Source organism: Arthrobotrys flagrans, assembly GCF_004000055.1.
Source record: "Arthrobotrys flagrans strain CBS H-5679 chromosome Unknown unitig_1, whole genome shotgun sequence".
Taxonomy (NCBI): domain Eukaryota; kingdom Fungi; phylum Ascomycota; class Orbiliomycetes; order Orbiliales; family Orbiliaceae; genus Arthrobotrys; species Arthrobotrys flagrans.
Genome location: NW_027137556.1, coordinates 2,714,012 through 2,727,080, shown reverse-complemented (window position 1 = coordinate 2,727,080; position 13,069 = coordinate 2,714,012). Strand labels below are relative to the sequence as shown.

The following is a 13,069-nucleotide window of genomic DNA, read 5'->3' as shown; positions in this document are numbered from 1 at the left end:
GTAGCTCGCCATCGGAGCGTGGGATGTGAATGTGCGTCTGTTTGAAGTTTTGAGATGTTATCAAAATTAACAACACTTCAAATACCGTTTTCTGAGTTAGCGAATATCAGGGTGTCACCCGCTAGGCGCCTTCAGAATTCTGCAGCTTAAAAAAAATTTCCACATGACCGGTATCATTTTTGGCAAATTTCCGCTTGATCGTTAGGCAGAGTTGTGACCTAAATCCCAATTGTTCAAAGTCAATCCAATTTTGGTTCGGCTGTAAAGACATGGCAGAGAACAAAATCCCTGTGCAGATCATTGTCAGTGTTACTATACTCCAGACATCCACCGAAAAACCGCACGCTGCATTGAAGTCATGCATGATGCAAGGTCAAAGCTTTTTACTACTACTCTATTTGCTGGGCTAAGAGAAAGGATACCGTTAAGAGTTTCTCGTGATTGGTTATGTTCGCGAGCCAACCCGCTAATATCACTCATCAAGATACCCCGCCACGAGAACAAAGGGAAAAAAAAAAAAAAAAAAAAAAGCTCAAATTAAACAACGAATTCATGAAAATTGATAGCTTGAGGTAGTAGCTAATTTAGATACTTGGCGATATCAGCATCAGCAACAGGCATCAATATATATATCCGATATATCACCTAATTTAACGATAATTGGAATTATTAGTAACCGCGACTCCGACCACCCAATAACGAGAACGAGTCCTTGTTTCAGCAGTCAGTTTGGCGATGAGCTTTGACATCAAATTGCCTACTATCGAGATTCTTCTGTGAGACGTTGACGGGCGGATGGATAGAAAATCACTCAGACCTTGCACGGGGATCCCGAAGAATGGTCTTATGTCGAAACGGCAAACGAATGGGCCCACAATTGCATTTGCCCGGGGATGGCTAAGTTAGCGGGAAGACCCGTACGAAATCCGGAGTAAGCCAGACCCCCGAGTTTTGGGATGAGAGTCTTCATCGTTAATGCAGAGTGTTTGCTGCATAGAAAAGTGTAATTTTGACGGGAAGGGTTTTCGGTGAATTCAAGCGTGGAAGTCCCTGGCAAGCCATAAATTCTCGCGGCTGGGGGATCAGCTGATGGAATTGACGCACGAAAAAAATGTCAAAATTGAGACGGAGAGCAGAAAAACTATAGAATAAGTATATAGGCCGGTTTGATGCCTGTGGGAAAGTTGTAAATGTGCTGTCCCGTTAGAATTTATGCGGAAAACTATAATTCGTGTCCGTGGTCATTATCCGTAAAATCAATTTTGGGGCTTAAGGCTGCGGAGAGAAAGTTTGTCGTGCCGAATGGTTTGGTAAAATGCCTGATTGAGGAGCTGTTGATCGATCTTGCGTAAGTCCTGTGGGTGGATTTTTAAAACTCAAGCCTGCTTTTAAAAATTAATTTCAGTTGGGGGTATATTATCGGTTCTTCAACTCCAGCCGTTGAAACATGACCTGTCACTCGTTGCAGCGTCTGGTACAGACGACACACCAGAAGCTGTGTCGGAGCCGACATGCAATAACGGGGCTTGTTATAGTCCTCCAATACTGTTCCTGGAAATATATTGCGTTCGGCCCCACGTGCAGTCTTGTTGAACTCGTCGTATTTTCGTGGCGTCGATTCGACCCCAACTTGGGATTTCGGCTCGACTGTTAGCCTAGATATCACGACGCTATCGTCTGCGCATGGATCCGTGCTGGGCCATTGCATGCTTGTGGGGTCCCTGGCTGCCGTTGCCTTCCTCCAAGCATTCCTGCGCTCCAACTTCGGATTTTCTGAACCATGAGTGCGATGCGGGTGCCAACATTTAATGCACGTGCCTTACGCCGCCCAGTTCACCAGCAGCTATTTCCCACCAACCAGATGTGGGGCGGTTGACAGGAAAGCCAGCGTCCACAGGTCGGGAAGCCCCAGTCGTTATGTTCCATCTCCGAGATCTCGTCCTGGTGCACCCGACTCTGGTTTATTCCGTACATTAGCCGGAACAACAGTCTGCTCAACCGTTCTGTATGATTTGCATGATTGCGACTCCTGTTCCGAGCTGACTGGATTCCCTCCGGTAATCTATGAAATACGCACACCTCAGCGGTGACAGCCGGGTAAATAAACCAAGGATACAACAGAATACAAAACCGGGTTTATTCGCGGATATATCCATTGACCAGTGCCTCTCTTCACTCACCCTTTGTCCTTGAGCTCGCTTCAAGGATGGCCTCCCGTGATTCCTTGGAACTCATCATAAGGCAAATGGATTATTGATCATAAGGTGGTCCGAAGCTGTGGGATAATGGAGTCCCATGATCGGCACGAGGATTATATTCGGCAAAGCATGAGGATGCCACGTTCGAGGATCTTCCTCGTAGCTTACATGCAGTACGAAGGGACCTACCTGGACAATCTCGGTTCGTGGACCATCTTTGGTTGCTACTTCGATTTCGTCCGAACCCCGGGTGGTAATTTTGAGCAAAAGCTGTTTCGGTTTCATTTCACATTTCTGTAGCTCTGGGTACATAAGTCACATACTGTGGACCTCTTATTAGCTAGTGGAGCGAAGTCTCCACGGTACTGGATGTTGAAGGGGTTCCTATATCAAAGCGTTGGTCGTGAAATCACATTTCGGTCGATCTGGCGTCAACTTACACGGATGTTCTTTGATTTTCCACGGTCTATTTAGCCAATGCGACATGCCGGACGATTGCCCTCTGGCGAACCTGCTCGCTCCGGCGCTCCGATGGAAGGATTACCTCCGATTTATCTAGGGAGGGTGCTGGGACCTCGCCTTCCCTCGGCAGGGAATTATAAAATTTAGTTTAAAAATCCCTGTTGGCAGAGCTGTATCGCTCCGGTTGAACTTGGCCGAAAAACAAACCCGCTTCTCCATGCGTCCCGGATAAACCGGGAAAATTCAGCTTTGACAGGGGAAGTAGTAATTTCTTAAGACGATGAGATGATGATATGGTACCTCTGTAAGGCATCCATGGCTCTCATTATTCGATAAAATCATTGGGAGGGACATTGGGGTTTTCCTGCTGATGATATTCTGGGGTAAAATAGAAGCAAAAAATTGTGTGCAGCGGGTTGATTACACCCATGGAAAGCATCCAAACTATGGCAAGCAAGCCCGGTTTGAAGTGAGCCTGGTAACTTCCCCGCTCATGATATTAGCTAGCGGCATTGGTATCGCACTTTGCAATTGTGGAGCGGAATATTTCAACTCCCAAAGCCGAGTCGTTATGCTATTCATGTGTCAGCTTTTCCATTCTGCCCCAATGAGTGATAGGTTTCAAGTGTCCCACCTAGACCTGCAGCGGGTCATGCCCCCCAATCCATCGGCCGAACATGGGCACTTGTATCTAGCCTCTCTGCTCTGGGGTATATCCTGGGCAGAGCTTCTGTTCGAATTTTAAGAGGTACATACGTTCCTTTGCGGCTTCCGTAATGGGCTAACATCGAGGTGGTCACTGCGCATAATTCCTGGGAGCTGTATTTGTGTGCCGTGGATGTGAATAATCTCGGTCCAAGCCGTCGGGGCTATCAAGTGAAAACCTTTTGAATAAATGTTACTGGTCAGAATTTTTTCCTACTCTTTCCTTCAATTTATCACACCAAACTTTTCCCCTTCCCGAGTCCTGAGCAAAATGCTCAGTTCCTAGTACCACATCGAGTATCTCTATTCATTTGAGCGATTTAGTTCCACAGATGGGACGAAATAGCTTAGCCGCCAAAAGAAAGATACAAACGAGCCTGCCAGCGAGATATTTTCTCGGGTAGAATCCCAGAGATCGAAAGAGCTGGTGGTTTTTTTTTTTTATGTCAACTGCTATCTGCATCTGGGGAGGCGAAGAAATAGTCCGAAAGGGTGACCACTGATTTTTATCACTTTCAGTCCGTGCGTAGCTGCAAGTGCTGCGACATTTCGCCAGTTAATTGCCCTGGGATATCAAATTGGTCTCTGTATGTATCGTTTCAAAATCCCTATATCGAACACACTTTCACACCCCACCCGCAAGGCTTTCCATCGCCCAAGGCAACTAGTCGACTGCCGGTCGTGCCCTAGCACTTAGTCCCGCGCCACCACCACAATTACCTACAGGTCTGGGAGGTCAATTACTGCCTACGCATTGATCCCCCATACAGGATCTTGTCCTCGAGACCTTGTTTTTCCCCTTACGATTTGCATCTGTTGAAACGGGCACGGCACAGTCCCACCGGTTTCTTTTCCGAATAGTGACCGACCGTCTGATGATTGAAGACATAACATCGTTCTGAATACATCTTAATCTCTGGTACATGCCGGGCGAGGACCAGGACGTGGAGGTACTCACCCCGGATTTCAGAAAGAGCCTCGAGGTACCTGGCTACTCAAAGGCTCCAGGTTTTACCCTTATGTAAAAAAACGTCTATCACAAGGCCTATATAGAAGGGATTTCCCACAGTGCCAGTGCGTTCAACGACAAGAGACCTGCATCGCATCGACTCCATATTACGCTTTTCACGAATCCAGTCATTTGAGCTTTGTTTTGTGGCTTTCAATTTGCAAACTCTACTCGTAAGTAATAATTTCCTTACCAACCATTAAGTTCACATTTATTATGTTTCTGGTCGTCAGATCGATGGGTTTTACCCGTCTCCCCCATTGGGTGAAATCCATATGAATGTCTCGATGCATCTGCCAATGTGACCTGTCGCTTGACCATAGCTGTCACCCCGCCGGATATATTTCAGTCTCCATGATAGCTGGCAATGATTGATTGGGAGAGGCTAAATATAAACGTGCTTCCGCTGCAGAATCTTGCCCTCAAAGCCCATATTTGTCTCGGAAACAGATTTTCTTTATAATCTAATGTTTGGAGAGAAGCAAAAGTCTAATTTACACCAACTGAACTCGAACTTTTTCCATTGCGACTCTTTTGTTTATCCTTACCTAGCAGAATCCAAAAAGATATGAACGACACGGTGAAAAGAAGTTGAAGGCAATTCTTACACTCTTTTTCCTCTTTAAAAAGATCACCAATATTGTGCCCATAGACGCCACAAGAATATAATTAGGGGTATCTACATACACAATATTCTGGCGGACAAAGCATAGCTTTGGAAGTAGACACGGCGACTTTTAACACCATCAAACCAACCGGCGCCCGATTCTTGCTGCGATCAACCCAGCCGCTATTCTTCTCGGCCTAATTTCACCATATAAAACAAACCTTACACCGGCTTTCCTGCTTGAAACCGATATCGAACTTTGAACCTACACTTTGCTCGAAAAAAAAGGTTTCCTCGAGCGTCCCGTCCGAGACATCTATCACACGAACGAACAAAGCAACAGGACTAGAGCATTGGGACTTGCAATACATCACCAAGACATAATCCGATGTTATGAAATATCGACTGTTTGTAGATCTTCGGGACAGTGCATAAGCTGTTACGGTAGTAGGAAAACAAAGTTTGGTAGCTACACCGGAGGTTAGTACCCAAGCATATATTGGATCTTTGTTCAAAGCGAGAATACCTAGCAGACAACATTTCAACCCAAGCCAGCGGCAGGTTTTAGCTTCTGTAAAGTGCAGTTCTTGATACGAGCTGTGCGAAGGTTGGATGACACCTTACTCCATAAGTGCAGTGCATCCTCGATACCTGCTTAACTATCGTAGTCTGGGGGTCAATCGAGTTTTCCGGTAGCTTCGAAGCTAGCTGTCAACCTAGCTGAGACGTCGAATTGTTTTGACAGCGGAAAGTTGCAACCCATCCGACTCAGCTGCCTTCGCTTCTGCCCTTGGCCGGGTATATTATTACTATTCCTCCCGTCCGAAATGTTACTGCAATGCAACTACTTTACGTTGTCGCCTTAGATTTCATTCTGCAATTCAGTTTGAATGGAATATCGGGGAAATTTCAACCGTGAACAATGCATTGCCTCATCCTATCTAGCGTTTTTGGCTGACACAAACAGCACTAGATTTTCCCCATAGAAGATAGTTTTTCAAACTTTGACGTCGGCCGCGCTGCGCTTGCCACCGGGTTCACTCAACACGGCAATACGGAATTCCCAGACGACAACACTCAAAACTGCAACACCTCCCAATCTTGGCAGAGGAAACCCTTCAAAACCAGTACAAAACCAGCCCGGAAAACTTTTAGGAAATACTTCGAATTCTTTTTCCAGGTCATATCACTGACTAAGGGCAGAACCCGTCATTCCATCGCAAGGGCCTGCTTAAGGTAAAAATCACATTGTTTCCCATAAGTTGCAACCGCCCGAACGCCATCCCAGGTCGCTAAATCTGTGCTTTGTTGGGTGTCTGCATCCGGAAAGGTCGGGTCTCAGTGGTCCACCTCTTCAAAATCTAATTTCTGTAATCCCGCATCATCTGCAGCCGAGCTAAGGTACTACCTAGATTTCGCACTATCGGGGTCTAAGCTAAGTTCCAGGGCCGTGGTTCAAAGCTTTTCCAATTTAAGGCCCTCTTCTCCCTCTCCGTGCCTGTGGATGTACTAAAAACTTATAAAGTCTACAACTTCGCCTTCCTACTACCACTTTGTGACGTCGAATCTTCTTATCGAAATACTCATTTGGTCTTGATTTATAATCCTTTTCGCTTCCGAGGTTAAGAGGAGCTAGTAGGACCTCGTCTTCACAAACTTCTCCACAATAGGTCCATATTTACGTTTACTATCTTGAGGGGAAAACTATCGACACCATGGATATCGTCAACATTTTAAACAAAAAAGAAGCTAGCGCTAGCAGCGACAATGCCGTTTCTCCAACTTCTGGACAACCGGAAAACAATCAAGCACGGTTTGAGAAACAGGAACCGGTTCGCCTACCTTCTATGGCCCCGAATTCATATTCAACATATCCTCATGCGGCTTTCACTCCAAGATATTCATACGAGACACAGCACTCTCCGCCTCCCGCAGCTAGTCCTTCAAATCCGTTTACAACTAGTCCTGGTCCTAACTCGGAAGGGGCCCATTCGAATAATGGAAACGATGATCCTTCGAAGCCATATCATTGCAAAACATGTTCGAAGGGCTTTGCTCGCAGGAGTGATCTGTCACGTCACGGTTAGTTCCAAACGCCAAATCTTTTGTTCGAGACATATTACTAATAGTTGGGCTAGAGCGAATACATAGTGGCATCAGGCCACACATCTGTGATTTTGAGGGTTGTGGGAAGCAATTTATTCAGAGATCGGCTTTAACAGTTCACGCAAGGGTGCATACTGGAGAGAAGCCTCATATGTGCGAAGCCTGTGGAAAGGTAAACGTTTTTTTCTAACGGATAGCCTTTTGGTTTCCCACCCTTGCTTATATTATGATATTTTGCCCTTATAGCCCTTTAGCGACTCCAGTTCTCTTGCTCGCCATCGCCGTATACACTCTGGCAAACGGCCCTACAAATGCCCATATGCAGATTGCCAGAAAACCTTCACAAGGTAAATAGAAAAATCTACTACTTTTGTTGAAGGAACTTACTCACATTAAATTCATAGGCGTACTACTTTGACCCGCCATCAAAATCACCACACTGGGACCATTAGCGAGGCCGCCGCTGCCACAGCTGCAGCGTTAGCCAGCAGGAGATCTTCGAGCAAGTCAAGCGTTCAGTCGTTATCACTGACCGGCAACAGCCCCCGTGAAGAGAACATGGAGTCAGTCTCCCAATCCCGTACCGGCTCGAACTCATCGTTAAGATTATCCCAAGGATCGAGCCCGGGGGCAGATCTCGACAAGCCAGTGACTCTAGCATGGCGTGAGAGCCCACCATACCAGGCAGTCACTCCTCTACCCACCCCAGTCTCTACTCCAACCATTCCTGCCAATCTTGTAACTGGTACAGCCGCATTGCAAATATCGGATTCCAGGTCGAATCTCAGAGGGTTACCGCCGCTGAACAGTGGTTCTCAGCCCCGTTCCCTTAGTCCTCTACACCATAGCCCAAGCTCAGGGATTTCGCATTACGTCTGGCAGCGCCATACACACAATGGCTCTCCTGCCTGTAAGTTTTACTCTTTTGAACGCACTAAGAACCGTACTAATAATTTATTGTAGCTTTGCTACCGATCCATACTGCTGTCAGTTTATCACCCCAGCCGGCTTACCAGTAAACTACATACAAACTCCCCAAACATTTTCATTGGACCTTCATTCTTTGCATATCCGAATATCTTTTTTTGATAGTTTCTTCATATCGATCTTTTAATAAATTTGTATATCACCATCGACTACATCTTTAGCACAAAAAAGTGGCTGGGGGTTTTCAGTTCGTTTCTGAATTACTAATATTGCCATTTTACGTTCTGGGGTACTTCGCACGGGAGGTTTCCATTCTCCTTCTCCTTCCTTTTTTTTTCCCTTTTCGTTTACATTGGCTCTGTTCAAGCTCAAGGCGTACTTGGAGTCGTGTCTGCATTCAATGGAAGTGGGGCAGATTAGGCGCATTACTGTTTTCTTATGAATCTTCTTCGGTTGTTTCTTTTGGTTTAGCGAGTCATACCATACCATGTAGAGGTAGTGTGCGCACCGACATTTTCAAAAAAACAAAAAAGTCATGATGGTCTTGGAGAATTTAATGGGTTCTAGTTCGAATTTCTTTTGATATTATTTTTCTAATTTTCCTCGAATGTTTCTTTGGTATCTGGCTAGTGTTGTTTTTGTTGACCGTCCTGCAGTCGACCTTGATCGACAATGCCAGTCGTACGAGGCGTAACTAAGCTCATTGCAACGGTCCCTGCTTGCCCATTCCGGCCAACTTTAGGACCCTATTGCATCAAACAACTTTAAAGTCTCATAGTTAGTTGACGTGTTTTGCTCCAAATCCAATCGAATACTTCTCGAAGGTCGGAAAGCTTCGATCTAGCTTCCTATTCCTATCGAAGCGGGGGTAAGTGAAAAAAAAAAAAAAAAAAACGGTTCCGAAGAGTACCGTCGCCCGAGTGCTAGGCACTACGTCGTCGATACAGAGTTTCTGTCTCGAACGAGGCGAGTACTTTGAGAGGAGGTCAGTGGACACTGACTCAGGAGCCTGCCCGCCTTTTCCTAGATGCCTTGGCAGAAAGGAGAACCTTGACCTCGTCGGTTCCCCGGATCATAGACGTGCAGGAAGAATTTTGGACAAGGCCGAGAAAGCTATGAAGTTTTCAGCTCCCAGCCCTGATGTTTCTGTCCAGAATATTTTCGATTTCGCGGTATTCATGTTCGCCGGAGTTTTTTTCTTTCTTTTTTTTTCTCTTTTCTTTAGAGAAGTTAATGAGCCGACTTCTATTGGTTTTGTAAGGCCCCGCTGACCCGAAAGTTGATCCCCATTCCGACATGGGGTTGCTTTATCGATTAATCTACGCGGTTTGATGACAACGGACCCATGGAATTGCGAGGATACAGGTTGACTAGATCACAGCATCCCCGTAGCAAGGCACTAACACGAATCGCAGCTGCAATGGGGCACTTGTTTTGCAAGCCGTTTTAGCGCCAAAGCTAGTGCCAACAAGTGAGGCCTGCATTTCTCTCGCCATTTCGTGAAGCAACGGGCTCGAGCGTGCAGGTCCTCCATTGGAAAGGGACTCGAAAAAGAAGGAACGTGATCGATCCCGTCGCACAAACTAGATCAAGAAGTTAGGCCTTGTTTGGAAAGGATGGACGTATAGGAGCCTCGATACGAACGGCTTGTCTTGGCGGTGTGTGGGCGGAATATTAATTCTCCAAATGTTAGGCGGTCGTCTACCTGCGAGGTTCGTCAGTGTACACGTACATAAAGTTTATTTTATGACCCAGTCACGGTTCGACATCCGAATGCGGGCTTATTTTTGGCTCACTTGCGTCGGTCAGTGGCTCGGGAGAGTGGAATTGAAAGTTACGCCAAGGAAAGACTCGGATACTTTTTTGTCAACCTGAATCTTGAATCTTGAATATTTCACATCAGCATGCACCTTCTGAATGCATGCCAGGGAGAGAAAAGGAGGCAAATTATTTCGCTTGGACATGTTAACTTTTGAGGGCCAATGCAGACATCGCACGAATACAGTTTCCTTAGATTGAAGTTATGTTGAGCAAATTTCTGATACATCTTTGATATCGATGCATTAGGGTGTTGTTCCTAGGATCTTACGTATGTGGCTACCCACATGCATATGCTTCGAAGCGCGGTAACTTTTTCCTGATTAATTGACCCCACCAGGGGTCCCACAATTGTGCAATTGCAAAGGATACATCACGGTAACGTATTTTGCCTCGATTTGACAGGCAATAGTTTGGCGGACTAAGTTTGATTACTTGTGTTTTGGCACGGACTGACACGAAACTCTGATCAATATTTCGATCCCATCTATAGCTACCGTCCAACATTGCGCCTTATAATTTCTTAATTTCCTAGCTAAAGTTCGTGGTGTTTCTATAATATAATTATCCTTTGAGGAGCAGTTATACATTGACATTTGTAGGCCACCCGGTCCACTCCTCCACGATATCTCCGACCCCATCCTTTGGCGAAGAGAAACATTTGGGATGAAATAAACAAGAATGGTTAGTGAACTATCAAAGCTCTTAATTGTGAACCACACAGACCCCAGAACCGCCCCTCTCGACCGAGAAGTCTAGAGGAAGTTCTAATCCGTATCGATTTTCAAACCTGGGGCCAGTTGTCTCTGTCTGTTTAGCCTGCCGCCGCTTGTGTATCAATTGTCCAGGTATCGATTGGTACCCAAGGAGAAATGTTGGCCAACAGTTTCTTGGAACGGTCGCACGAATTTACGGCGTTTCCCCACTCACACATCAAACTGACACTTTCGCGCGGAAGCAGGGCGACCTAGACAGGGCCGGTCCATCTGGGGGCTACCGTCTGGAAAGCCTAATTTTTGAGCCATGACCAGGAGGGTTGGCACTGGATGCATTAGAGAGTGAATGCCAGGACAAGTAACTAATCCTTGCTCCCGATCCAAATTGCATGAAAGAAAATTGTCTTCCAACAGCATCAGTGTTCCGGCCGATCCGCGATCGATATCGCCGGCTTCAAAAGCCGCTGATTGCATATGCAAGGTTTGACGGACAGACGTTCCTATTTAATCCAGTTCCGGATAAAGATAATTCCGATCCTCTGCTCTGATTCGTCTGTGGAGTGCGGGGAGATTGTCATGGGAAATAATTGTTGGAATTATTACCCTGTATTTTCCCTTCTCGCTACCTGTTCATTTTTCCATTTCATCCAAGCGATAGATCTTGGATGCTGGGGTGTTGGCCGGGCCCAAAAGTCTAGATTGGCCGCTTCAAACTAAATGAAAACAACCGTTGGATCAAATTGCAACACAAGAACTGGGCAACACGCTAATGTGCAGTTCATGCATTGACGTGGAGATGTCCGAATGGATATTGGATCGAGAAATTGATGTCAAAGGGACGGTCTTTTCCCACTCTCTGTCGGGAATTCGCAACTAGGCGTTTGGGATGTGGATTCATAAAATTTCGGATTATTGTCCGTGCTTTCTCAGTGTGGCAATCTCATAACTTTTAGGTTTTGTGGAGTGTTCCGTGATTCGGATATGCTGGAACTAGATCGAGAGGTACATGTACCAGGTATCGATACCACATTCGGACTATGTACGAACGTTATGTGGACGTTTACAAACCTTTTCTGCTTCATATCCCGTGAACTGTATCGATGTGGTATGCCTGCGGGAATTCAGATATCACGCCACCTTTTTATCCTTCCCTCATCTCGAGAAAGTTGCATAAAACGTGGTCAAAACGCGGGGGTGTGAATGTAAGTTTCGTAAATTCGTAAGACCCTCTTTCGCTACTTGTAGTTATCACTAGGTCTCAAAGTTTCCGTATGAGGTACCCATTACATGCACCTTGTCAGCCTCACCGTTCTAGCTCGCAGGATGATCACTTGGGGGCCGTGTAACAGTAACTTGGGTTCTCTAGTGCTAACAGCGTGCCCTGTGTGTCAAAAAGATTGAGGGGAATAAAAAACAAGGCGTATCCTGGTATAGTGGAGATATCCATGGAGTTTATCGAGAGAAGGAAGATGAGTTGATCGATCGTGAAACTTTCTTTGAGGTTTCTCCAATCTTCGATTCTCAAAAGTTACGATCAAGTATTTCCTTCTGTTATTAGAATGACAATAACTTTTGACTTCAATGCAATGGCAAATGCCGCTCTCGGGTGGCTAGAGCTGCTAGTGGCATTCGCAACCCGGCTCGACAAGATGCGAAAGCACAGACCCTTTGTTCAAAAAAACAACAACTTTCTCGCACAGACCTCCTTTTGCCAAGATGATCCACTGGCTTCGTCGTCTATCGGCCTGTTGATTTGGATGGCCGTGCCTATGGACGCAACATTATTTGTCCGTGTATCGGGGCGAGGGAGTAGTTAACTTGTTGTTTTTGGTAGGGTGGCAGGTGAGAGGTAAGTCAATCCGGACGGGATGCACATGCACAAGATCCCCATGGCTTCTTGTTCTGATACGAAATAGCGAAGTACATTAGGAGAATGTACGGGTGCACATGTATCGCCATTTCCTAGCATGTTCGTGATCTATCCGTATCTGGACCTCGTAGCGAGGTTGCTCTTGGGATTATGTAGCATGCATATATGTGACTGGCTATTGCAGTGTTATAGTTGCTATTGCAGTATCCCAGCTGCAGTGGTAGCGAATTAGTCAATTAATCAAGGAATTTGCTAAGCATTCGATATAGCATACACCGTGTAACTAGCTAGATGCTTGTCTTGCGGGGAAAGGGAAGGGAAGGGAAGGGAATATGGGGATAAATTCGGGGCATATTATGGATAGATGGAGTTGCAGCGCTACAGCTTGGTTGTAATACAGCTTCATGCTGACAGGGGACTCTCGAGCCTCTTTTCGGTATTTTTTTTTAAAAATTTTTCCTCCGGGAAAACGGGGAAACCAAATACAGATGTAAATATGGATTGCTCGGGAAATGCTGGGGATATCCCTTCGACGGTTGTTGATTCATGCATCGTATTAAAGTCATCCGAGTGGGTAACCTGTGCCACAGTTCTGCAGCTTCATGCCCTCGATCCTGCAGAATTCATGAGACCACGGGTTAACTCGGTACG

At 45.9% G+C, this 13,069-nt stretch overlaps 1 protein-coding gene across 1 annotated transcript; it reads left to right on the top strand.

Moving 5' to 3' along the window:
- Nucleotides 1-6,696: 6,696 nt before the first annotated feature.
- Nucleotides 6,697-8,106, top strand: DFL_008818 (uncharacterized protein; the record flags this gene model as incomplete). The annotated part of the gene is made up of 5 exons (XM_067638606.1): nucleotides 6,697-7,063; nucleotides 7,120-7,259; nucleotides 7,334-7,434; nucleotides 7,492-7,997; nucleotides 8,051-8,106. The coding sequence occupies 5 exons, from the start codon at nucleotides 6,697-6,699 to the stop codon at nucleotides 8,104-8,106; spliced, it is 1,170 nt and encodes a 389-aa protein (XP_067486478.1).
- Between the last annotated feature and the right edge of the window lie 4,963 nt (nucleotides 8,107-13,069).